Raw genomic sequence first — 22,869 nt, 5'->3', positions numbered from 1 at the left:
TTTAAAATAATTAAAGACTTAAAAAAAAATTTTTTTTATTGATTTTAAGAATTACAATTACAGTCAGGGGGGGTACAACGAGTAAAGCAGAAAAACAGACATAAAAGACATACATAAACAGCGACCAATTTAAAAGTTAAACCAAAAAAAATTTATCGGATTATCAATGAAAAGTAGAAAGATGATGACGCAGCGGGGCTGGGCTGGCAGTGTGTTTTCGTCCCTCGCGCGCCGTCTAGCGGTGGAGTGGAACAGCGCAGCAGTGATGATGGCGCTCAGGGGTTTTCTGACTGCGCTCTCGTTCAGTGGACTCTGACCGCTTCTGTCCCTCCTATCAGGCCTTGATTTGGGGGCGTTTTAGTGAACTTCAGTTATGTTAGGCATTCTTGCCAGAACGATGGTGAGTAAGCAATTAATATGTCCCCGTTTTTAAACATAGTCTGCTCTTTTATGTGACATAAACAAGTGTAGCTGACAGTCTGAGCGGCGTGTAATGAGGAGTGTTTTACTGACATGCAGGTTGTTTATGGTTAGATAGCGGCAGTGCTAAGGCAGTAGGAAGTACATCATCGTTCATGGCAGTGATAAGAAAACAATGTTCACTGACAGATTCTTTAATACTTAGGCTAATGCAGGTACCTAACACATCGTGTGAATGTGTACATGGTCTCTAATAAAGCTATTTAGTTTGTGAAAGACATGCGCAACAGTCTTATTGCATGTTACATTGCTGGCAGTCATGTGCAATGTTGACTCATGTGTATATTTGATTATTACAGTAAACCAGTTATTTATAAATGTAGGACTAGATTAGCTTGTTAATGTGCATTTGTGTTATTTAATAGGACAATTTTAGGTACTATTATGATAATATCTTTAAAAAAATATTGGCTGAGACTAATGCCAAAGTATCATATAATTATAATATATTATATATAATCATAAGGCGAAATAGATAAAAAAAATGTATTTAGCTATAAACATGTCAGTCATCAAGAACTAAAAAGATCTGCATTTTCTATGTATCCTTATGTTGTATGATATAATGCAGTCGCTGTTGTATCATCTGGAATATTTTTAGGTCAAGGCCGGCATGGTGAAACCCTGCGGCCTGGTAAAACCAGTGTCAGTGACACGGATCACCGGTCGCTACTTGGCCCATCAGGAGGGTCTGCCTAAGCTTCCAGTGCCACCCCTGAAACAAACATGCGATCGCTATCTGGCTGCCCTGGATCCCATCGTGGACCCGGAGGAGCTGAATCACACCCGGCAGCTTCTGGAGGAGTTCCAGAAGCCGGGCAGTGTAGGAGAGAGACTTCAGAAAGGCCTGGAACAACGAGCAAAGAAGATGGATAACTGGGTAAAAACTTGTTAGGTGATGCTTTTTCAGGAGCCCTGTGTGATGGGGCAGGCTTGCTCTTTTCAAGGGCTTCCTTCTTATTATCTCTTATTGTCTCTCTATCATTTCCACTTCTAGCTCTCTGACTGGTGGTTACAAACAGCCTATCTAGACTATCGGATGCCTGTTGTTGTCCATTCGAGTCCTGGGGTCGTCCTTCCCCGTATGGTATTCAGTGACCGTCAAGGCCAAATGAGGTCAGACCAGTGTGGATTCAGATATCATAGGAAGTGTCGGCTAATTTTAACACGTGACCTTTAGTTGTTCAAAACTTTGTCCTTTAAAACTAAATGTGTGCTGCTATCTGCCTACACATATTTTTTTTTAAATAATAATAATAAAGATTAATGTCATACAGTGATTTTATTTATTAATATATTTTACTTATAAAACAGTATAAAGTATAAAACACTTTTATATTTTAACATTTAAATATATATTTATACTATAGATATTTCTGAAACTGATTAAAGTTATACTCTGACAAAAAGAGGCAGTTGTTTCCAGTTACCTCTGTGGTGACCTTTGTACAGACTGACTCTCTCTTGCCAAGCTGAGCTTTGCAAATTCAGAACTGTTGCTCTCAGTAAAGTGCTGGCCTGAAGCCAGTCTCCTCACATCAACTATAATAAAAGCTTTCACATATGACAGCTAAAACTGGTCACAGATCAGCAGCAAAGTGTGTTCTGTTCATATCAAAAGTCATATAATTCAAAGGCACATGGCACAGCATATGCTACAGTATTAGTAGTAGAATAATTGATTGGCAGTATGTTGATGTAAAACTTGTTTAAAATGACTTTTAAAAAAGTATTTTTTGTTCTTCACAGATATGCTGCTAAATTGATCGCTGGGGTTTTAGATTTCAAGAGCATGATTGACAAGTAAGTCATACACTCCTTCCCCTGTATATGCTTTAGATAACCATGACTATTACTATTGATTAAATTCATGAGTTTATAAAGTTCAGAGTCAGACATCATGTCTTTGCTCTTTGATTAGTGAAACATTGCCAGTGGAGTATCTGGGTGGAAAGCCACTCTGTATGAACCAGTACTATCAGGTGCTCTCGTCCTGCCGGATCCCTGGAACAAAGAGGGACAACGTGGTCAACTACACCTTGGACAAGAGACCCCCCACACATATCACTGTAGTGCACAACTTTCAGGTCAGTCCCTGTTACAAACTTCCAGGCAGGGTCCAAATGTAACTTCCAGTAGTAGGTGAATTAACATAATTTACAGCCTATAACGATTTCTTACTGGCTATTCTTTAAACTCGTAGTTCTTTGTGCTGGATGTATACAACAGTGACGGCACACCACTGACCATAGACCAGATCTACATTCAGCTGGAGAAGATCTGGAACTCCTCCTTACAGTCCAACAAAGAGCCTATTGGCATCCTCACCTCCAACCACCGCAACAGCTGGGGCAAAGCCTACAACAACCTCATTAAGGGTGGGCACTGCTAACACGTTTTAGTTTTAGTTGGGCATATTAGTGTGCTGGTAAATAAAACTTTGATCAACTATTTAAAATACTGTACACTACAATTTAAAATTTCGGGATCATTATGATTTTAATTAATACTTTTATTCAGCAAGGATGCATTAAATTGATACATAAAAATTATAGTAAAGATATTTATAATGTAATAGAAGATTTCAAATTTCTTTCAAATAAATGCAATTCCTCGGACCTTCAGTTTATTAAAAGGAGTTAACTAGCTTAAAAAGGAGTTTATTAAAGAGTATAACTTTACTCTATAGAGCTGTTTTTTCATATTTTTTCCATGCTGATCCTTAATTTGTTAATGTCACTTTCAGATAAAACTAATAAAGAGTCAGTGAGAGCCATTCAGAAGAGTATCTTCACAGTCTGTCTGGATGCTGCCCTGCCGCGAGCGTCTGATGACATGTACCGCACCCGAGCTGGAGTTCAGATGCTGCACGGAGGGGGCAGCAGGTGGAACAGTGGAAATCGCTGGTTCGACAAAACATTGCAGGTTAGACCCATGAGGAAGTGTGTGGGCCCTAACTGAGAACTTAGGTTAGAGGTTAGCTCACCCAAAAAATGAAAATTCTGTCAGTAATTACTCACCCTCATGTTGTTCCAACCCTGTAAGACTTTCGTTCATCTTCGGAACACAAATTAAGATATTTTTGATGAAATCTGAGAGCTGGCTCACTCCTTCATAGGCTGCTAGGTAATCGATATCTGCCAGCCCAGAAAAGTTAGTAAAGACATCGTTAAAATAGTCCAAGTGACTACAGTGGCTCAACCTTAAGTTTATCAAGCAATGAGAATACTTTTTGTCTGCAAAAAAAACGACTTTATTCAACTATTAATTTTCTTCTGTGTGGGCCTCTGAGTGAGTTTATGAGAGCGCCACGACACATGCACGAGAACTGAGAAGATGACGCTCACGATCATTTGATGGGAAAGTGTGAAAGGTAAGCCATTCGTTTTGCGGCATTGGTAAGGCACTTTTACGTTTTCTCGTTGGTTTCTCACGATTCGGACATCCAGGAAATGCACTTTTAGAACCATTTTAAACACTACATCGAGACCCATTTACTTCATCTTCTTAGTTCTCGCGCATGCGTCGTGGCGCTCTCATGAACTCACGTCAGAGGCCCACACAGAAGAAAATGATTAGTTGAATAAAGTTGTTATTTTTGGGGGGTTTTGCGCACAAAAAGTATTCTCGTCGCTTGATAAACTTAAGGTTGAGCCACTGTAGTCACTTGGACAATTTTAACGTTGTCTTTACTAACTTTTCTGGGCTGGCAGATATCGATTACCTAGCAGCCTATGGAGGAGTGAGCCAGCTCTCAGATTTCATCAAAAATATCTTAATTTGTGTTCCGAAGATGAACGAAAGTCTTACGGGGTTGGAACAACTTGAGGGTGAGTAATTACTGACAGAATTTTAATTTTAAACAATCTGCAAAGTTACAAGACACAAAGTCCACGCCAAAGGGAGTTAATCACTCCAACAGAAACTCATGTCTGAAACGCCTCTTTTATAGTCCCGCCATTATGCCTGTGACATAGCTACGTCACCATGTTACACATCTGCATAATGCCCGCCTACTGCCTACTCTGGCTTGTTCTCAAACAAAGGTAGTCATAAAGGCAATGTTTTTCAGACACGCTCAAAGCTGTGAGCCAGTCACAACAGACTGAAGCTGACTGACCAATCAGAGCAGATTGGGCTTTTCAAAGCCGAAACTAAAACAGAGCGTTTAGACAGAGGTGCTGCACCAGTGTAAATTATAAGAAAAATAATGAATTAGTTGAACATTAAATCATGTAAACCTATTCTTGTAGATCACCTAGACAAAATTATAAATCTCTAAATGAGCATGTAATTTTGGCAAATCAAATGTTAGAAATGTATCAAGTACAAGATCCAGATACTGAATACTGTTGTTGTGTTTCTAGTTTATCATTGGAGAGGATGGGACATGTGGACTGATCTATGAACATGCCCCCGCTGAGGGTCCTCCTATCGTGTCACTGATCGACCATGTGGTGGAATATACGTAAGACTAACAGTGGTTAAATGTGGAAAAACTGTAACCATGGCTAACACAACTAATATTTACCACTTTTTTGTTATATTTGTACAGGAAGAAGTCGGAGATGGTCCGTACCCCAATGGTCCCTCTGCGTATGCCTCAGAAGCTTCGTTTCAACATCACAACAGAGATCAAAAAAGACATTGAGGAGGCCAAACAAAACATGAACATGTGAGAAGCTGAGATATTACACTCACTCTTTGCATCACCAACATTTAGTTTGTTTTTTTAACAAACAACATAGTAGTATGCTAAATATTGAACGCTTAAAAGTTTCTCTTCTCCTCCTCTACAGCATGGTTCATGACTTGGACATGAAAATCAACGTGTTCTCCCATTTTGGCAAAGATTTCCCAAAGACGCAGAAGATGAGCCCTGATGCCTTTATTCAGATGGCTCTCCAGTTGGCTTACTACAGGTAAGCCTCACCAGCACTGCCATTAATATTATTTCCCATATTTATATCTTAACTGCTACATTATTACTATTATGAAATTAATGATCAGTTTAGTTTATTTGCTTGATTCGCGGACTCACTGTTTCAGGATTTACAAGCGCTGTTGTCCCACCTATGAGAGCGCTTCTCTCCGCATGTTCAGACTGGGCCGAACCGACACTATACGCTCAACCTCAGTTGACTCCGCCAGATTCGTCAAGGCCATGGATGACCCGGCCAAAAATGTGCGGTCACCTCTAGTACACATTTGAGTTGAATCCACATTCTCATACACTAGCATTAAAAGAATTTGTGGGTCAGTAAGTTTTTTTTATTATTATTATTTTTTTTTTTTATGAATAATTCTGCTAAAAATGTATTCATCACAGGATTATATTTCATTTCATTTAAACAATATTAAAATAAAAAATAATTATTTTAAATTGTAATAACATTTCAAAGTATTACTGTTTTAGTGTATTATTTTTTATCAAATTATTTTAGATCAAATAAATGCAGCCGTGATGAGACATTTAAAAGCGTTAAAAAAATCTTACCGACCCCAAACTTTTGAACAGTAATTTATATCAGTGTAAATATTATATAAAATATTTTGCTATGTATTTAGTTTGTCTGTTTTATGATCAATATAAAAAAAATATATATATATTTTTTTTTTAAGTGCATTTGTAAATTTGATCTGGCATGAAATAAAATGTAACAATCTCATTTTGATGGACAGAACACAGAGAAAGTGGCTCTGCTAGACAAAGCTATTAAAGCTCACAGAGCTTACACAGACATGGTGAGTAAACACATGCTGGGGATGTAAATATATGTTTCAATCATTATTGATCTGCACTAAATATATTCCACATTCTTCATCCTGTGCGTGGATTTGCAGGCCATCCGAGGTCAAGCCATCGACAGACATTTGCTCGGACTGAAATTGCAGGCTATTGAGGACCTGGCTGCCCTGCCAGAGATATTCATGGATACCTCATATGCTGTGGCACTGCACTTCAACCTCTCCACCAGCCAGGTAATGCCAAACAGAGCAGGTAACAAATGAAACTGAAGTGCATGTAAATAAATGCTTATTTGCAAAACAAACTCTTTGCATTGTGTTCAGCATGCTGTGCAGATCAGCAGTACCACATTATTAACTGTACACATTTTTGGTGATGATCAACTGATCACTGAAATAGATAGCTCTTTAAATCTGCTAAAATTATATTGTTGTGAAACTAAAATCATCAGATCATCTAAAACTCATACCCCTGGTTTTAAACAGGGCTTAGATTAAACCAGGATTAGGCATTCCTTCAATTAGGACATTTAAGTAGCTTTTTTTTAAATGTGCCTTAGAAAAACATTACTGTTGTGCATCTTGAGACAAAACAATGGCCTTGACATATTTTAAGATACGCCAGTGCAAGTTGCTTTCAGTTAAAACATGCATTTTAGTCTGGGACTTGGCTTAAACCTAATCTGTGAAACTGGGGGATAATCTTTCATAAGATTAAATTGTACTTTTTATTTTTCCACTCTACTCTCCCAGGTGCCAGCTAAAACAAACTGTGTGATGTGCTTCGGTCCAGTGGTACCTGACGGTTATGGCGTGTGCTACAACCCCATGGATACTCACATTAACTTCTCAGTCTCTGCTTTCAACAGCTGCCAGGACACTAACGCAGCACGTCTGGCCCAAGGTCTGGAGGACGCTCTGGTAGACATGAAGACCCTCCTGGAGCAGACGCCCAAAGCCAAGCTTTAAGGGCGATGATGTCAATTAGACTTGATCTTTGACCAGTTCGGCCAAGACATTTGAGTTTACCACAGTACTCGAGGACAGGAATTTTAAGAGAATTTTTATTTTATATTTGACCAGTTCAGACAGAGTTGCCTGGACTCCATTGGGTTTTGACACGCCTTGACACTAATTAATAATCCTTATTTTTTTATGTTTATGTGCTTCTGTTTGTTTAAACAGACAAAAAAATCAATAAGGGTTTTCAATCAAGTTTTGCTGATTTGTGTTTTCTTTGTATTGAGTTTTCTCAGTACAGAAAATGTACCCGATATGTGCATTATAGTAAACCTGTGGTTAAAACTGTTCTTGTGATTTTTAAATTGTAAATTATATATTAAATGTAATCAAATATGGAAAAAAAAAAAGATTAAATGCTATGATGTGAATAGTGACATTTACAGAGCATTGGTCTCTTAGTTCTTTGTACAACGTTGTAAATTTGCACAATTGCATTAACATGTTTTTAATAAATAATATGTCTTTAATAACATGATTTATCCTTTTTAGAATTGGCTGAGGTGATTTTTTTTTTTATCAAAATTTAATCTTGTGTATGAAAATGTTTGTTCATTTCCTGATTTATTCTTTGGGCCTATCTAATGTAATGCTGGACATCTTTAAAATATATATGTAATGGTTTTCTCACATGCACACAGAAGAGGAACGCTTATTGGAGAAACATAAATTTCACAGCTTGTCATATTGTTATATGCATAGAGAATAACATAAATAATAGTTTAAATTTTTATATTTTTTGTAACAATCTGTCAAAGCTGCAGTTCCATCATTGACTCATAGGGGTCCTCGATTGATCCCCGGTGATCTCTTCTCGTCACATCACGTGTGTGTGTGTGTGTGTGTGTGTGTGTGTGTGTGTGTGTGTGTGTGTGTGTGTGTGTGTGTGTGTGTGTGTGTGTGTGTGTGTGTGTGTGTGTGTGTGTGTGTGTGTGTGTGTGTGTGTGTGTGTGTGTGTGTGTGTGTGTGTGTGTGTGTGTGTGTGTGTGTGTGTGTGTGTGTGTGTGTGTGTGTGTGTGTGTGTGTGTGTGTGTGTGTGTGTGTGTGTGTGTGTGTGTGTGTGTGTGTGTGTGTGTGTGTGTGTGTGTGTGTGTGTGTGTGTGTGTGTGTGTGTGTGTGTGTGTGTGTTCAGTGAGCTGATGTGTTTTGCTCTTACCTGTGCTCACCACGTCACTCAGAAGTGCAATATATTCGTGCGTTTCATCCTACTTTCAGGCTCCAGCGCTGTGCGATCATGAGAAATTTGAGTATGGAAAAAATTAAAGATATTATTCCTGATTATCACGATGGGGAATTTTTGTGCCCTAAAGGAGGGTAAGTGTTATGACAGAACATGAATGTTTTTGTCCCACTCATTGTAGGTTAGCCTAATCTTTGGGACAAGACGTGTTAAATAGCCTAAATTGTCATTTTTTTCTTAAATAATACATTTGCAACGAGTTATGGAGTTTATGTCTTGTGGTATTTATTTATTTAGTACATTTTTTACTTACTTTGATTTTCTTGGTCTCATTGATCTCCAGTTGTGGCTTGGGTAGGCTATACCGTCTAGTGTTTAATTAATTGGCAAATTAGTGATGAATGCTGTGTCCTTGAAAGTTTTTTAAAGATGACATTTTCAATCTTGTCAAATGTTTATGATAAACGCAAAGGTAATGCAATTAAATAAGACTCCTCACTTCAGACATTATGTAAGGATGAGGTCCTATATATATAAAAAAAAGTGCATACATTTTTTTAACCTTACATTTTGGGTAAACTTGACTTTGTGTCAATTATTATTTTATTTACATAAAAGGGAATTGAGAAAAGAAATGAGGTAGACATTTTAAAATGAGAAAAAGTTACATTTATGTTAACCAGTTTATGGTAGTTGGATTAGTCATGTTAAATGTTCTGATTTCATTTAACATATAATATTTTGCCCTTTTCATTTTCTGCTTGTTGAAACCACTTTTTAAGGCATTTGCAGTGTTGATGAGGTGAGACTCCTCCTTCAGTAATTTAATTCACATGTTAGTGATTACAGTGCATTTTAGTTTGGACTGCTCAAAATCTGGACTGGTGACCCACTGTAGCTTAAACGGCAAGATAGGAAGAAGAAAAAAGAGGAACGGGTGGAAGATTTTTTAATATATCTTTTTTGAGGCTTCTTAGCCTGTTCCTCTGTGATAGAAAGCTGGCGGCCATGTCAGCTGTATGGGACACTGACTATCTGTGGAGGGAGGTCCAAGGGTCAGTGCAAACAGGTCGTCTTCTTTCATATGGATTTAATTATAGATGCTAGACTGGACCTTGCTGTACTGTAACTAGTTCTGGTTTGAAAAGTCTAAAGGTGTCTGATCAGTGCTGGTCCAGTATTTCTTGTGTGCATGTCATTAATGTAGCAGCTTGTTGACAATTCTTTCAATGAGAGAAACAGCATTTTAAAATCTTACCATGCAGTGAATTTCTCACTCGCAACATTAACAGCATTTTCCAGCAATGGCATCTGTGGATCCAATGTTCTGTCAAAGCCTGAGTTATGTAATTTCCACACGACATGAATAATTATTCTGCTGTTATTGTTGATTGAATGTCTGCATAGATTGTTTTCAACAGGATAGTGAACTCAGATTGTGTTGATACATTTTAAACATTCTACTTAACAAGAACATACAAATCTGGATGTAAAATGGCTACCTATCGGATATGAAAATCTGATTCTGCATTAAAGTAAAAAAATAAATAAATTACACCTTAATTTGTGAAAACTTAAAATAAAGAAATAAAGTAACGTGAGATATAAATTCACATTTGTTGGCATAAAATCACAATTACTTTTCTTTTTACTCTAAGATGAAAACAAGCATCTATACATACCAAATAGTATGAGAATAAATCTGTATGCATTAAAGGGTTAGTTCACCCAAAAATTTTAATTCTGTCAGTAATTACTTACCCTCATGTTATTCCAACCCCGTAAGACTGTCGTTCATCTTCGGAACACAAATTAAGATATTTTTGATGAAATCTGAGAGCTGGCTCACTCCTTCATAGGCTGCTATAGGTAATTGATATCTGCCAGCCCAGAAAAGTTAGTAAAGACATCAATAAAATAGTCCAAGTGACTACAGTGGCTCAACCTTAAGTTTATCAAGCGACGAGAATACTTTTTGTCCGCAAAAAAAACTAAAATAACGACTTTATTCAACTATTCATTTTCTTCTGTGTGGGCCTCTGACGTGAGAGCGCCACGACGCATGCGCAAGAACTGAGAAGATGAAATTACCTAGCAGCCTATGAAGGACTGAGACAGCTCTCTGATTTCATCAAAAATATCTTAATTTGTGTTCCGAAGATGAACGAAAGTCTTTGGGGGTTGGAACAACATGAGGGTGAGTAATTACTGATAGAATTTTCATTTTTGGGTGAACTAACCCTTTAAATTGAAAGTAATTTCCATGTTGATTTAGTGCTATATCTATAAGTGAAGATATAATGCTTGTTACCATTCCTCTAGGGCAAAGCTGGCCTCTCTCTTTGGTCTGGACCGAGCAGAAAGTCAGGGAAATGAGTCCTTTCAATTCACTGCCCCTAAACAGCCAAAAAAGACCTGCGCCATATTAGGTATGTGGAACAGCAGAGAGTCATGTAGCCTTTTTGGCACAATTCCATGTGTTCCTTGATTATTTTGAACCTTAATTTGTCATGTAATTTAAGGTCCTTCTCAGAAGCCCGCTCATCCTCCATGTGCTCCAGCTGTGCTGTTTGCTACAGCTGTTCACGCATTCTGCTTGTTAGTATAAGTATGGCAATTAAAGGATGCTTACGAGACTTTGAATTAGCGTAAGTTCACACATTGCTTAAATGAGCTTTAATTTTCCACCAGTGTGAATGGACAGTATGTGAAGCAAGGGAAGATAGGAGCTGCTGTTTTAGGGAACCATGTCACCAAAGAGGTAAGATGTGTGTGTGTGTGTGTGTGTGTGTGTGGCAAGGGAAGATAGGAGCTGCTGTTTTAGGGAACCATGTCACCAAAGAGGTAAGATAAGCGTGTGTGTGTGTTTCATTTGGTTTTTTTTTTTCTATCTGCAATTATAGTACAAGATTCTGTTGTACGGCAGTAAGCAAAAACAGATCACTACGGCTAGAATCTATCGTGGATTTGTCCTCACAGTAAGTGTTTATTGTTTTTATTCTGAATTCTGTTCTATTGTGTTGTCTTGTGTTTTGTTCTTTTATATGCTGCATTCATCAGGTCTATGCTACATATACCTGTCCACAGGTTCAGCCCTGTAACTATGTCACTTTCTATGATGACCAACAACAGAGCTGGTCTTTAATGTTTGACTCAGAAAAGTCCAGGCCTGAGTTCTGTAAAGAGGTAATGCTTGAACTGAATTATTCGCTGAACATTTAAGATTGATGCATTCGAAGAAAATTTAAAGCCCCAGCATTCTGCAAATTGTTAAAATCCATTTTTTTTAACCATTTTTTAAATTTACAGATGGACAACATTATTTAATTAAATGACGCGTGAGCCTGTTTCTCTCAGGTGTGTGTGGCCAGGTGGAACAGTGAGGCTTCATCAGACTCTCTGGTCAGTCAGGACCTTGTCCAAGGTGAAGGTCAAGCTGTTGATGTTGGGGACACAGTTGAGGTGGCCTATTCTGGATGGCTTTTACAGAACCATTCCCTAGGACAGGTGAAACCATTTGCAACCTTTTAATTGTCATATTCAAATCACACTTTACATGCTTTATGGTATTTTGTACAGACAAACGTCTGTTGTGATCCTAATGTCAGTGTTTCAAAATTATAAAGATTAAATACATATTTATTTATACCCCCGGTTTCACAGACAAGGCTAAAGCTAGTCCCAGATTAGAATGCATGTTTGAGCTGTTTTAACTGAAAGCAACTTGCACTGACATATCTTAAAATACGTCAGTGTCATTGTTTTGTCTCAAGATGCACACCAGTAATGTACTTTTCTAAGGCACGTTTATAAAAGCTAATTAAATGTCCTAATTGAACTAAGGTCTAATCCTGGCTTAATCTAAGCCCTGTCTGTGAAACCGGGCCATAGTTTTTCATAATTTTGAGAATTTAATTTCTTAATAAATTAAGTGGAATCACTGCTTTTCCTTAATTTGCACATATGGTCTTGAATTTGTAGCTGAAATTCTTTACTCATAGTTGAGCACATTTAGCACAGAGCAGCTCACTGTGCACATTCTTGTTGATTAGTCACGGCTCAATAAAAGTCATGCCCCCATTGAACTAATCAACTCACTGGTAATTTAAATGGCATGTTTGCTGTGCAGCTGGAGATCTATACATGTGAAAGTTCAGTGTCTCTGTCTGTCTTTTTCCCCCCAGATATTTGATTCTAATCTGGGAAAAGAAAAGCTGCAGCGAGTAAAGCTTGGAGCAGGCAAAGCTCTGAGGGTGAGAAGGGTGACGTTTTTAATGCTGTGACTGTGTCGTGTTTTTAATATGCTTTAAGACAAACCATGTGCAAACCAGTCAACACCAATGCTGAGTATTTTCTCCTTAAAACTGCTTTGTACCAAAGACAGTCTGAAAAACAAGGTTTGAAACCACCCGTTTCCTACCGTCACAAACATGTATCCAATCCCATCAACGTGTTGGGCAGGGCATTTCTCCACTATCTTTCTATGATGTTCAAAGCGTTTCTAAGGATGCTGATTTTTAGAAGGAAGCGGTCTAAACATGGTTTGTGTACCATTAGAAACACATTTCCTATTTGATAACGTAGTCAAGATAAAGGCTAATCATATCATTTAATGTTATGTGTCCGACGTTGTAGAGAGCAATACATAAAATGCATTAGGCTACCATTGATACGTCAGCTTGTAGACGACCCTGTATAGTTCACTCTTCCACTTCTTCTTTTGAATCAGTTTCTGGTTCAAACATATATGGCTGAATAACAACATTTCCACTTGTCATCGTGTAGCATTTACTTCAGTTAACCGTGATTGAGTGGAGGCGGGGCTATATTCATGTTTTCACGTATACTAAATGAAGCAAGGGTGTAGAGTTACAACGTTTAAATATGTCATTATCTGTATGTATAATGTATAATAGACGCAAACTGGTGGTTCTGTCTGCTGTTGTGCCATAGAGCTCTTACCTTGCCTTTTCTCTCAGGGATGGGAGGATGGGATGGTTGGTATGCAGAAAGGAGGTCGACGGCTCCTTATCGCCCCTCCTTGTATGGTTTCAAAGGGTGTCCCTAACCATGTGCCAGAAAACAGCACTCTGGTCTATGATGTAGAGATTCATAGAGTAAGGCACTGATGGTGTGAATGTAATTTAAGATGCTAGAGCAAACTTCTCTAGTCTCTCTCAATACTTTTTTAAAATCTGTCTATTTATCTGCATGTAGGTTAAAATCTCCAAAGTGCGACACAGTGGGGGTTCAGTTGACACCTTCAGTATATCTTCAGGATCCTGTCCAGACAGTCTGAGTGAAGAAAACACCAGGCAAATGGTCACAACCGATACAGAGGAGTCAAAGTGTGTACAGACAGCAGAAACTATGCACTAATTGTTGATATTTTAAGTGAATCCCATTTGTGAAAAATAAAATGTAAAATAATTCTCAATTATGTAATTGTTTTAAAAAATGAAGCGTTAGTAAACATGATAAATTGGCTTAAGAGGAAAATTGACATTTTCTTTATAGAATATCTTGAATTGTGTTTATTTTCTCAGGTATTTTTTCCTTAGGTTTATACTGAGAAGAAAAAAAGTAAAGAAGATTCAACTTAAACAAATTCTTAATCTTTTGCAGTTTTTTAGTTTAAAGTTCATTTATCTTGTTTTTAGGATGTTTAGATATTTTGGATCATAAAAAAAAAAAGGCAAAATACTCATTAATACTTTTTTTTTGTACATAATGAGAGGTCAAAGCAAGGATGAAGATAATGTGATAAGGGTGTTTTAATTAAGTGTCTCTGGACACACATCCATGAGCTGATTCCTATGAATTTATACAATTTATTGATCATTTGTTTTTAGAGAACAAGCTCCTAAGGGGAAGGTGGAATCTGTTGTTGAATACCTGACAGTGAGTAGTTTTTCCTTTAGCAACTAGACAGATGCCATAAGCCTAAAGTGGCCAAAATGCTGAAGCTTTTTTAAATTTATTTTTCTTTCTTGTAGGCATCAGGTGCATCTAAGGCCAAGCTGATCTCACGTATAGCCAAGATGGGTCAACCCATGCTTCCATTTCTCACTGGAGCCATTCCATCTCAGCCTGACCCCAGTGACTCAGAAACCGAGGTCAGGAGAATTGGAGATTTATTTTTTATTTACATTTTTTTGTTTCCTGAATGTATTATGAAGTAGAACTATAACTCGCAGATATGATTTTGTGCAGGATGCCAGTGAGTCTGGACGTATCTGTGATCTCTCTCCTTCACATACACCCTCCCCAAAACCTGCACAAATGCCCTGCAGTCCTCCATCTTGTATGTGTGAAAACAATCACAAATAATCACCTAATCAGTATCAGTTTACTCTTCCTTATATTAGAGCTGACTGGTTCTTTACTGTCATGACTGATCTTTGTTTTAGTGTTGTGTCAGCCTGATGATGTTCAGAAACAGGACGCAGTGCCACCTCACGCAGACTTGAACACTACTCAAGGCTTTCAGGTGAGATCCCATGTAAAAAAGAAAAGAAAAAGAGTGTGTGTGTGTGTATATATATATATTAGGACAGTTTTTTTTGTTTTGTTTTTAATTGAATAAATGCAGGCTTGATGAGCATTAGAGACTTCTTTCAAAAACAGATGTTATGTTATATACCACCGTTCAGAAGTTTGGGGTCAGTAAGATGTTTTTTTGTTTTTTTAAAGAAATTAATACTTTTATTCTGTAAACACTGATAATAAATATGTTTCTTAAGCACCAGATGAAGAATCGTGACACTAAAGAATGGAGTAATGATGCAGAAAATTCAGCTTTGCCATCTCAGGAATAAATTAGATTTTAAAATATATTACAATGGAAAACAGCCTTTATTTTAAATTGTAATCATATTTTACAATATTACTGTTTTTATCATATTCTGTTTGATCAAATAAATGCAGCCTTGGTGAGCGTAAGAGACTACTTTCAAAAAATCTACTGACCCCAAATTTAGAAATTTAGTGTACATGTTTGTAAGAATTTATTTATTACGTTTTTGGGATCAACAGCCATATTCCTTTGGACAAAATCCATATGTTCCATCACAGCTAAATTCATTTCCCACAATCTACCCATCCCACATTCCATACAAAAGTAAGACCTGAGCCATGAACGCTCTCTCTCATACAGTACTTCCATAAAGAAAATGACCTGTTTTTCACTAAATGCAAGAGTTTTGTATTAAACAATAGCTCCTGATATTACATCATTCTTGATGTCTGAGGCTCGTCAGCACAACACAGAAATCCTGCTGGCTATAGAAAAGGTGGCGCACAGGATGGACCAACTCACTTGCAAGGTATTTTTGTGCAAAACAGATAATTTTTTGGTATTGATCCTTATGGTTATTAAAGTCACAAACAAAAATTGTTTAATTGTTTTTTAGGTGGACGAGTTGCAAAAAGATGATCACTTCTCTTTCGGACTCTCCTCTGTCTCCTTAGAAACAAACATGATCCTACACAACATTCAGAGAATCTTTCAGGTTTGGATTGAAGGATACTTTCCATCATTTTAATTGTTTTTAGATGTAAATAGATTTAAATGACATCTGTGTTTCATTGTGTAAGGAGAGCATGTGTCTGAAGAATGAGGTTCTGGAGAAGAGTTCTCAGGTGGAGGAACAGAACCCCAAAATTGGGGAGCTGAGTGGACAGAATAAGAGGTGTCCCACCCCTCTCTTCACACTCCAATTTCCTGCTTTCCAAACAGAATAAAGGCAAAAATCCCCCCATTGACACACAACTGGTTTTCTCTGTGTGTGCAGGTCTATGGAGCAGCAACACACTCAGACTTGCTGCCTTCAGGCTGAACAGGAAAAGGTGCAGCGCAGATTTGCTAAATTATGCTATGTTAGTTTATTGGCTCACTATATTATAATGTGATTTATGTTAAAACTTATTTGATTTATGTTTAATTGGTTGATGTGTTTCATTTTGGTCTTCTTGCAGGTGTGTGCTGGTGAACTTTTGTTGTGAGGCAAAGGCCTTGAATTGTTTCTTTTCTTTCTCTTCAGGTTCATTTATTTTGGGGATTGAGTTCCTCCACCACACAAGCATATCAGCTGCAGCAGGAGATGGTGAATCTCCAGCAGAGGGTGACAGAAATCCAGGCTGATCTCAGTGCAGCCCTGGAGGACAAGCACAAGCACTGTGCTCAGATCAGCCTTCTGGAGGAACAAGTGAAAGGTGATCCCGAAGTTTCATTCAAGTTTTTCCTCGGATTCAAATTTGGGGTACTTTTAACCATAAAACTGGTAAAAAAAAAAAAGTTGTATTGTAGGACAAAACTTGTAAACTAGCACACATTTTCTACATAGAGGAGTTTTCTCCTCTGTGGTTCTTAACCTTTTTTTGACTCCAAGGCCCTCTGTTGTCTGCAACAATATTCAAAGGCCCCATGACTTTTCCAGTTCTTTGAAATTTACTGGATAAGGAATACAGATAAGGATTTAAAAAAAAAATTTTTTACTCACAATTTCTACCTGATAAAACAGAAAAATGTATATTCATTATAAAAATGCTTTAGTTCTAAGATTTTATTCATTTACATCACTTATCCAGACATAGAAATCACACATTTTAAAATTAGGCAACCTCATTTGTCCAGGTTTTTCAAGACACTGATTCTTCAAAACAAAACAAAAAAGGTTTTTGGTGGGAGTGAATTAAAATAAATAAATAAATAAATACATTTAATTTATTTTAATGCGTGTTTTGTCTTATTTTAAATAATTTGAGTCATATTGAAGCCCCTAACAGTTCCCTGGTTGAGGAGCACTGATCTGATCTGAAGTGTTTGGTGCAGTTTGTAGGAGTGTCTAGATAATGTGTGCTTTTAGAGCTTGTGAAGCAAGAAGAACTGTCTGAGCAGCGGTGGAGAGCAGAGAAGCAGAAGTGCAAAGAGATGGAAACAATTATACAAAACATGGATGAGGAGATGCAAGATCTGAGGGCTGAAAAGGAGAATCTGCATCAGGTGTGTATAGTTTGTAGTAGTTTGAGCTTAGCTGGAAAACGATGCGTGTTGCTGCACTGACAGGGCAGAAGATGATGCTGGAAGGAACATTTACTGTACTGCAAGAACAGGCTTGTGTAAAAACGTCACACTGATGAGCAAAGATGACCAAATGTCCACGCTGAAAAGACAGGGCATAAAAATGTATCAAATAATATGGTGTATTGAATAACTTTTCCTAAAGGAATAGTTTGCCAAACATATGTTTAGTTCTTAAAGGGATACTCCTTCCAAACTTGAACATTTTCTTAATCTTACTCACCATTATCTCACCATCCCAGATGTATATGACTTCCTGTACACTTGCATTATATGGACTAAAAATCTTTGTGTTCATCTAAAGAAAGAGTCAAATGCATCTGGGACAACATGAAGACGAGTAAATAATTAGCGAATGTTTTATTTTGGGGTAAAGCATCCCTTTAATCTCTCATTTACCTTCATTTTATATATTTTAGTGTGTGGATTTAAAGAAGACATCACAAAATAAGAAAAAGCAGTTTGAGACCCAGTTGATGGTTCAGGTGAGGGGTAAAGAGCTGTTGTTTTGCTATAGTCTAAACCTAAAACTGAGCTGGTGTATCATGTGCAGGTGAAGCGAGTGATGAATGGAGTGTTTCAGTCCCTCAGGACAGAGTTTGATCTGCAAGAGTCTTACAGTGGACACACAGTGTGCGAGATTCTCCAAAACACTATCAAGGTACTGTCCAACCTATTAGGAGAAGCCTATGGACTACAAAAGACACCAATAGAATAATGGTTTCCATCTTGTTGACATCTATTTTTCCTTTGCAGAGTATCACCATGAAACGTTGGGAGATTGAATCAGGCGTAGATAAAGTGAAAGAAGAGTATCTACTAAGATCTACTGAAGAAATGTTTTCAGATAGAAAACATTCAGAAGGAAAACCATGAAATGAAGGAAAAAAGGCCAACATTAAAAAGGATGGTACTTTTGTAGATCAGGAAACCTGCAGATACTGTACATGTGGATAAAGCACCGTTGAACCACAAGCATTGCTGACCCTGAAAGGAGAATTTATACTGACCAATCACAGTTTAAGAGGCTAAATAATGTCCAATAAATGATTCTTCAGACATTAAACTGGAAGAATCCTAATTAGTTCTGGTCCATAGCAACAGTGTCTGTCAACAGCACAACAGTGATATGATTGATAAGGTTATAAGCATGGGCCTAAAAGTAACTTTTTGCCACACCGGCCAATGACACCAAAATTGTAGATACTAGTGAAAATTCACAGTTCTATATTCCAATATTCGATACCACAGCTAAAGCTACTTGCCTAACTAATATACATTTAAAACATTATTAAAGACAAATAACAGTAGTTTTCAGGTAGAGACATTGAATTAAAGATGCACTGTGTAATATTTAGGAGGATATGTTGACAGATATGCAATATCATATACATAACTATGTTTTCAGTGGTGTATAAAGACATTACATAATGAACCGTTATGTTTTTATTACCTTGGAATTAGCCGTCTCTATCTACGTACACCGCGGGTCCCCCTACATGTTAAGTCGCCATTTTGCGACGTCATGTTTCTACAATAGCCCTAAACGGACAAACGCGTTTCGTCACTATGTTGTTCTACGTGCGAAGAAACTAGCTAAAGTCAGCGAATAAAACACTGACTCAATGATGAACAAGTAACAATAATATTCGCAATAACATTTTGTTTTACTGAATAATTAAAGGGATTGTTTGGGGTAAAATCAACCTAGGGTCCTTTGCACCATGACCTCGAGCCAAACACCCCCCCAGAAGCCTTTTTTCCCTTGGTCGAACATTATTAAAGTTAGAGCTTATTTAGAGATATCAACCGTATGGCTTAGTGCAGGCGCTAATGGATCCCTGGCTGTATCTCGTAAATTACTCCACTAATAATGCCCGGAATGGTACCAAACTTCTACAGTAGTACAAATAGGTTCTGTACTCCTAAAACGAGGCATTGGAAAGTGTGTAAGTACATCAGGAGTTTATTTAAATGACACTTGCCTGATGGCTAATGCTACCACTAACCCGCACGTCGAGGTCACTTCAGTGACTAGGGAAAGGCCCGTAAAAGTCCTGGCAGACAGCGATGCATAAGGATGTAGTGTAACGACGCCCATTTCCAGGAATGCACTAATATTTTGTTGGTAGTACCAGTTTGCAACAATTATTAGTTAACACTATTTTCAACACTTCGGAAAAAAATAAATAAAAAATGTTGGATATACTGGCTTTCTGCCAGGACTTTTACGTGCTTTTCCCTAATCACTGAAGTGACCTCGACGTACGGGTTAGCGGTAGCATTAGCCATCAGGCAAGTGTTATTTAAATAAACTTCTGATGTACTTACAAACTTTCCAATGATTACAGAACCTATTTGTACTACTGTAGAAGTTTGGTACCATTCTGGGCATTATTAGTCAGGTAATCTACGAGATATAGCCTAGGATCCATTAGCGCCTGCACTAAGCCCAATGGCTGATATCTCTAAATAAGCTGTAACTTTAATAATGTTTGACCAAGGGAAAAAAGTATTCTGGTGGGGTGTTTGGCTCAAGGTCATGGTGCAAACGACTCTAGGTTGATTTTACTCCGAACCATCCCTTTAAGTAAACATAATTTCTTACTTTATCTTTGTAAAGAAACCTCATTGCTTAACTGTCTGCTCTCTGCTGTCTCAGATGACAATATCTTTTCCTATCGGCCACCGTAACTTCTGTTGGTTGCTATTCGCAACCTCACCACTAGATCACAAAATCACTAAAAATCACACACTGCATCTTTAAGTAATCAAATATAAAATAACACTGGATAGTCTTTACTGTATAAATTAAACTAGATTAATCCTTATTAAAGTTACAAAAGTTATTCAGACATTTAAGAGCAGTGAGTACTTTTCTTCTCTTTATCTTTTGTTGTTTGATAAACATTAAAAACACAGACAGCAGCAGAAATATTTGGCTTCTGTCACTGTAAGACTGATGCACATACTCATTCATTGTCTTTCTCTACTGTTTATGTTCACTTAAGCCATAGCAGTACTTGCCCGTCAACTGTCCCAAACGTTGTTCACGTTCATAATCATATTCTCACAACACTGCTTTGTTAGAATTCATAAAAAACTGATCGGCCAACTGGTGATTGACACTGTTTTATATACTCACAGATGCCTATTTTCACTTGAATTTGGCACTTGGTGAGTGTTATTTTTAGGCTCTGGTTGTAAAAGTTAACTAAATGCACACAAGTGTAATATTTACTTGTGCATTTTGGAACAATTTTCTTAAAAGAACATCCTCTAATTTAGTATTTGGGTTGTATTTATAATAGAGCTGTCAAAAAACTAACATCTGTAATTAATAATGATTAATTGCACCTAACATTAAAACTTTCAATAATTTTAAATTGTACTAATTTCAACATAATATTTCAAATATTTTTTATATTTTAGAATCTTTTTACAAAGTACAATGAATGAAGGCCAGCATTACCAATACTGCTACATGATGACTCTATTGAATGGAATTGTTTCTTAATTTTAGCCATTCAACAAAGTATAATTGAAAGCCATAATATTTAACTTTTAATACTCACTTAATAATATTGGGTTAAAAATAACCCAACTGTCACGGAATGTTTTCATTCACATCATGTGTTCCTTTGTTTAATTTTCCTGCCAATCCTTTGTTTCTGTTTGAGTCACTTCTTAAGTTCTTCTTCCCTCACAGTCCTTCGGTGTTCGGTCTATGTTACATTTAGTGTGAGTTGCCCTGCCTGTCTGAGTATTATTTGTACTGTTATTAAACTTTTTATTGGAACTTTATTCTTCATCTATAGATTTCTATAGATATAGATTCTATAGAATTGTTTGCAGTTTCCAATATGGATAATGAATACTTTTTACATTATAATTGATCTCAGCTGATAACGTGTGTGTGTGCGTGCGTGTGCGCGTGCGTGTGCGTGCTTGTTTATTTGATTTATTAGGATAAAAATGTGTAGTATAATGACATGGGTATTACAACATAAACATGGTTTATGAACACATTTCCTGAATCCTTGTAATTAAAACTGCTTAAAAACAATGTTTTATTAAAAATATAAAAATGCTGAAACTTTTCTGTAATGATTAGGTTTAGGGGTTGTATGTTGCTTTACGACTGTCCTAATGCCAGTGACAAGTAATATCTTACTTGTTCATTAAATATGCATGTTAAAAAGGTACATGTTCCATGTGCTATGCTAGCTGTTAGTTTTAACTCAGATAAGACTGATTCCATGTTGAAATTTGAAGTTGTCATAACTCAAAAAGATTTATGCAAATGGTTTCATTAATTTTCTGTTGAGTCTAAACAACTTTTTAGAGTTTAATATTTGACTCAATGCAAGTAATGTTACACTAACTTTGAGGCTAGAACTCTCTGCTCATGCTACATCTTTTGCATTTATCATTGTAACTCATCAGTGACATAGTGTCTGTATAGCATCTAAACCCTGTTAAAATTGTGTCATTAAAACACTCATTATAGTTATCACACAAAATATGTTCAAACTGTTTCCCATAAAGAGAAACATTCTTTCAGAACATCCAATCATCATCCTCTATTTGCTTTGACCATCATAAATCAAACATTTAACGTCCCAGCTTCAATCCTTTAACCAATAAACTTTGCCTTTCTTTGCCAACATTCCCTTTACTTTCAAAACACCAACTTGAGCCTTTAGTTTAATCAGACACCTTTTTAAACACCTTCAGCTTTTCTGATGTCACTAGATTACCTGAGAATAGCTTTCTGCACTGTGAACATATTTAGCAACTAATCAAGTATTACTGCTTCTACTTACTTGATCTTAAAACATTCTTTTAGTTGTCAAGTTCTCAATTTTGTCATTTAGCTTAACCTCTGACTGCTTCATAACTGTAGAAGAATATCATCTGACCCAGTTGCCATGCTACTCACGGTGTACAAACATACTGTATCACACTCACACTGCTTTGTTTATAGTCCAGCAAGGGGAAGACACCTGGAGGGAGGGTTTTCAACTTCATCCTCATGTCATTCCACCCTCCTGCACTGTTAGACTTTTCTGTAATTTCTACAGTTATTTACTTTAAATCCCCCAGTATTATACTGCTATTTCTCTTTACAGTAAATAACTGTGATTCCAATTGCATCATGGGAATTTTCTGTGACGTCTAACACCACATACAGAGACTTACTGTATTTTTTAAATTTGCTGTATACTACTGTATTTGATGTAACTGCCTCTCTGGCTGGCACCATTCCACCGTGCTTTTTATTTCCTAATTTTTTGCCTTACACCACGTGTCTACAACGCTATAATAGCCAGAGGCTGTCTATATTGGACACATTGAA

The 22,869-nt window shown here is 37.1% G+C and overlaps 2 protein-coding genes across 2 annotated transcripts; both read left to right on the top strand.

The window, feature by feature from the left end:
• Window positions 1–241: 241 nt before the first annotated feature.
• Window positions 242–7,721, top strand: crata (carnitine O-acetyltransferase a). Its single transcript, XM_082170594.1, has 14 exons — window positions 242–400; window positions 1,082–1,360; window positions 1,478–1,596; window positions 2,230–2,283; window positions 2,402–2,567; window positions 2,684–2,858; window positions 3,227–3,405; window positions 4,848–4,948; window positions 5,036–5,155; window positions 5,280–5,402; window positions 5,530–5,665; window positions 6,163–6,225; window positions 6,325–6,462; window positions 6,982–7,721. Exons 1-14 carry the CDS (start codon window positions 374–376, stop codon window positions 7,195–7,197), a joined length of 1,896 nt encoding a protein of 631 aa, XP_082026720.1. The 5' UTR covers window positions 242–373; the 3' UTR covers window positions 7,198–7,721.
• A 142-nt stretch (window positions 7,722–7,863) lies between these two features.
• fkbp15a (FKBP prolyl isomerase family member 15a) lies at window positions 7,864–21,651 on the top strand. The gene is made up of 25 exons (XM_082170588.1): window positions 7,864–8,120; window positions 8,381–8,562; window positions 10,751–10,857; window positions 10,951–11,026; window positions 11,120–11,189; window positions 11,332–11,406; window positions 11,516–11,614; window positions 11,786–11,935; window positions 12,613–12,681; window positions 13,408–13,545; window positions 13,646–13,743; window positions 14,281–14,329; window positions 14,425–14,544; window positions 14,642–14,732; window positions 14,839–14,918; window positions 15,464–15,548; window positions 15,647–15,753; window positions 15,841–15,939; window positions 16,025–16,119; window positions 16,222–16,276; window positions 16,471–16,642; window positions 17,296–17,432; window positions 17,930–17,995; window positions 18,064–18,171; window positions 18,267–21,651. Exons 2-25 carry the CDS (start codon window positions 8,483–8,485, stop codon window positions 18,384–18,386), a joined length of 2,346 nt encoding a protein of 781 aa, XP_082026714.1. The 5' UTR covers window positions 7,864–8,120; window positions 8,381–8,482; the 3' UTR covers window positions 18,387–21,651.
• Window positions 21,652–22,869: the final 1,218 nt, after the last annotated feature.

Source organism: Leuciscus leuciscus (assembly GCF_965113295.1).
Source record: "Leuciscus leuciscus genome assembly, chromosome: 5".
Lineage (NCBI taxonomy): Eukaryota > Metazoa > Chordata > Actinopteri > Cypriniformes > Leuciscidae > Leuciscus > Leuciscus leuciscus.
The sequence above is the reverse complement of the archived record's forward strand: the minus strand, read 5'-3'. Positions and strand labels throughout refer to the sequence as shown.

Coding starts and splice junctions, on each gene's coding strand:
- crata (XM_082170594.1), top strand. CDS start 374: ATGTTAGGCATTCTTGCCAGAACGATG. Junction 1,597..2,229: donor GACCGTCAAGGCCAAATGAG/GTCAGACCAGTG, acceptor TGTTCTTCACAG/ATATGCTGCTAAATTGATCG. Junction 3,406..4,847: donor GGTTCGACAAAACATTGCAG/GTTAGACCCATG, acceptor TTGTGTTTCTAG/TTTATCATTGGAGAGGATGG.
- fkbp15a (XM_082170588.1), top strand. CDS start 8,483: ATGAGAAATTTGAGTATGGAAAAAATTAAAGATATTATTCCTGATTAT. Junction 14,733..14,838: donor GCCCTGCAGTCCTCCATCTT/GTATGTGTGAAA, acceptor TCTTTGTTTTAG/TGTTGTGTCAGCCTGATGAT. Junction 15,549..15,646: donor ATCCCACATTCCATACAAAA/GTAAGACCTGAG, acceptor ATTAAACAATAG/CTCCTGATATTACATCATTC.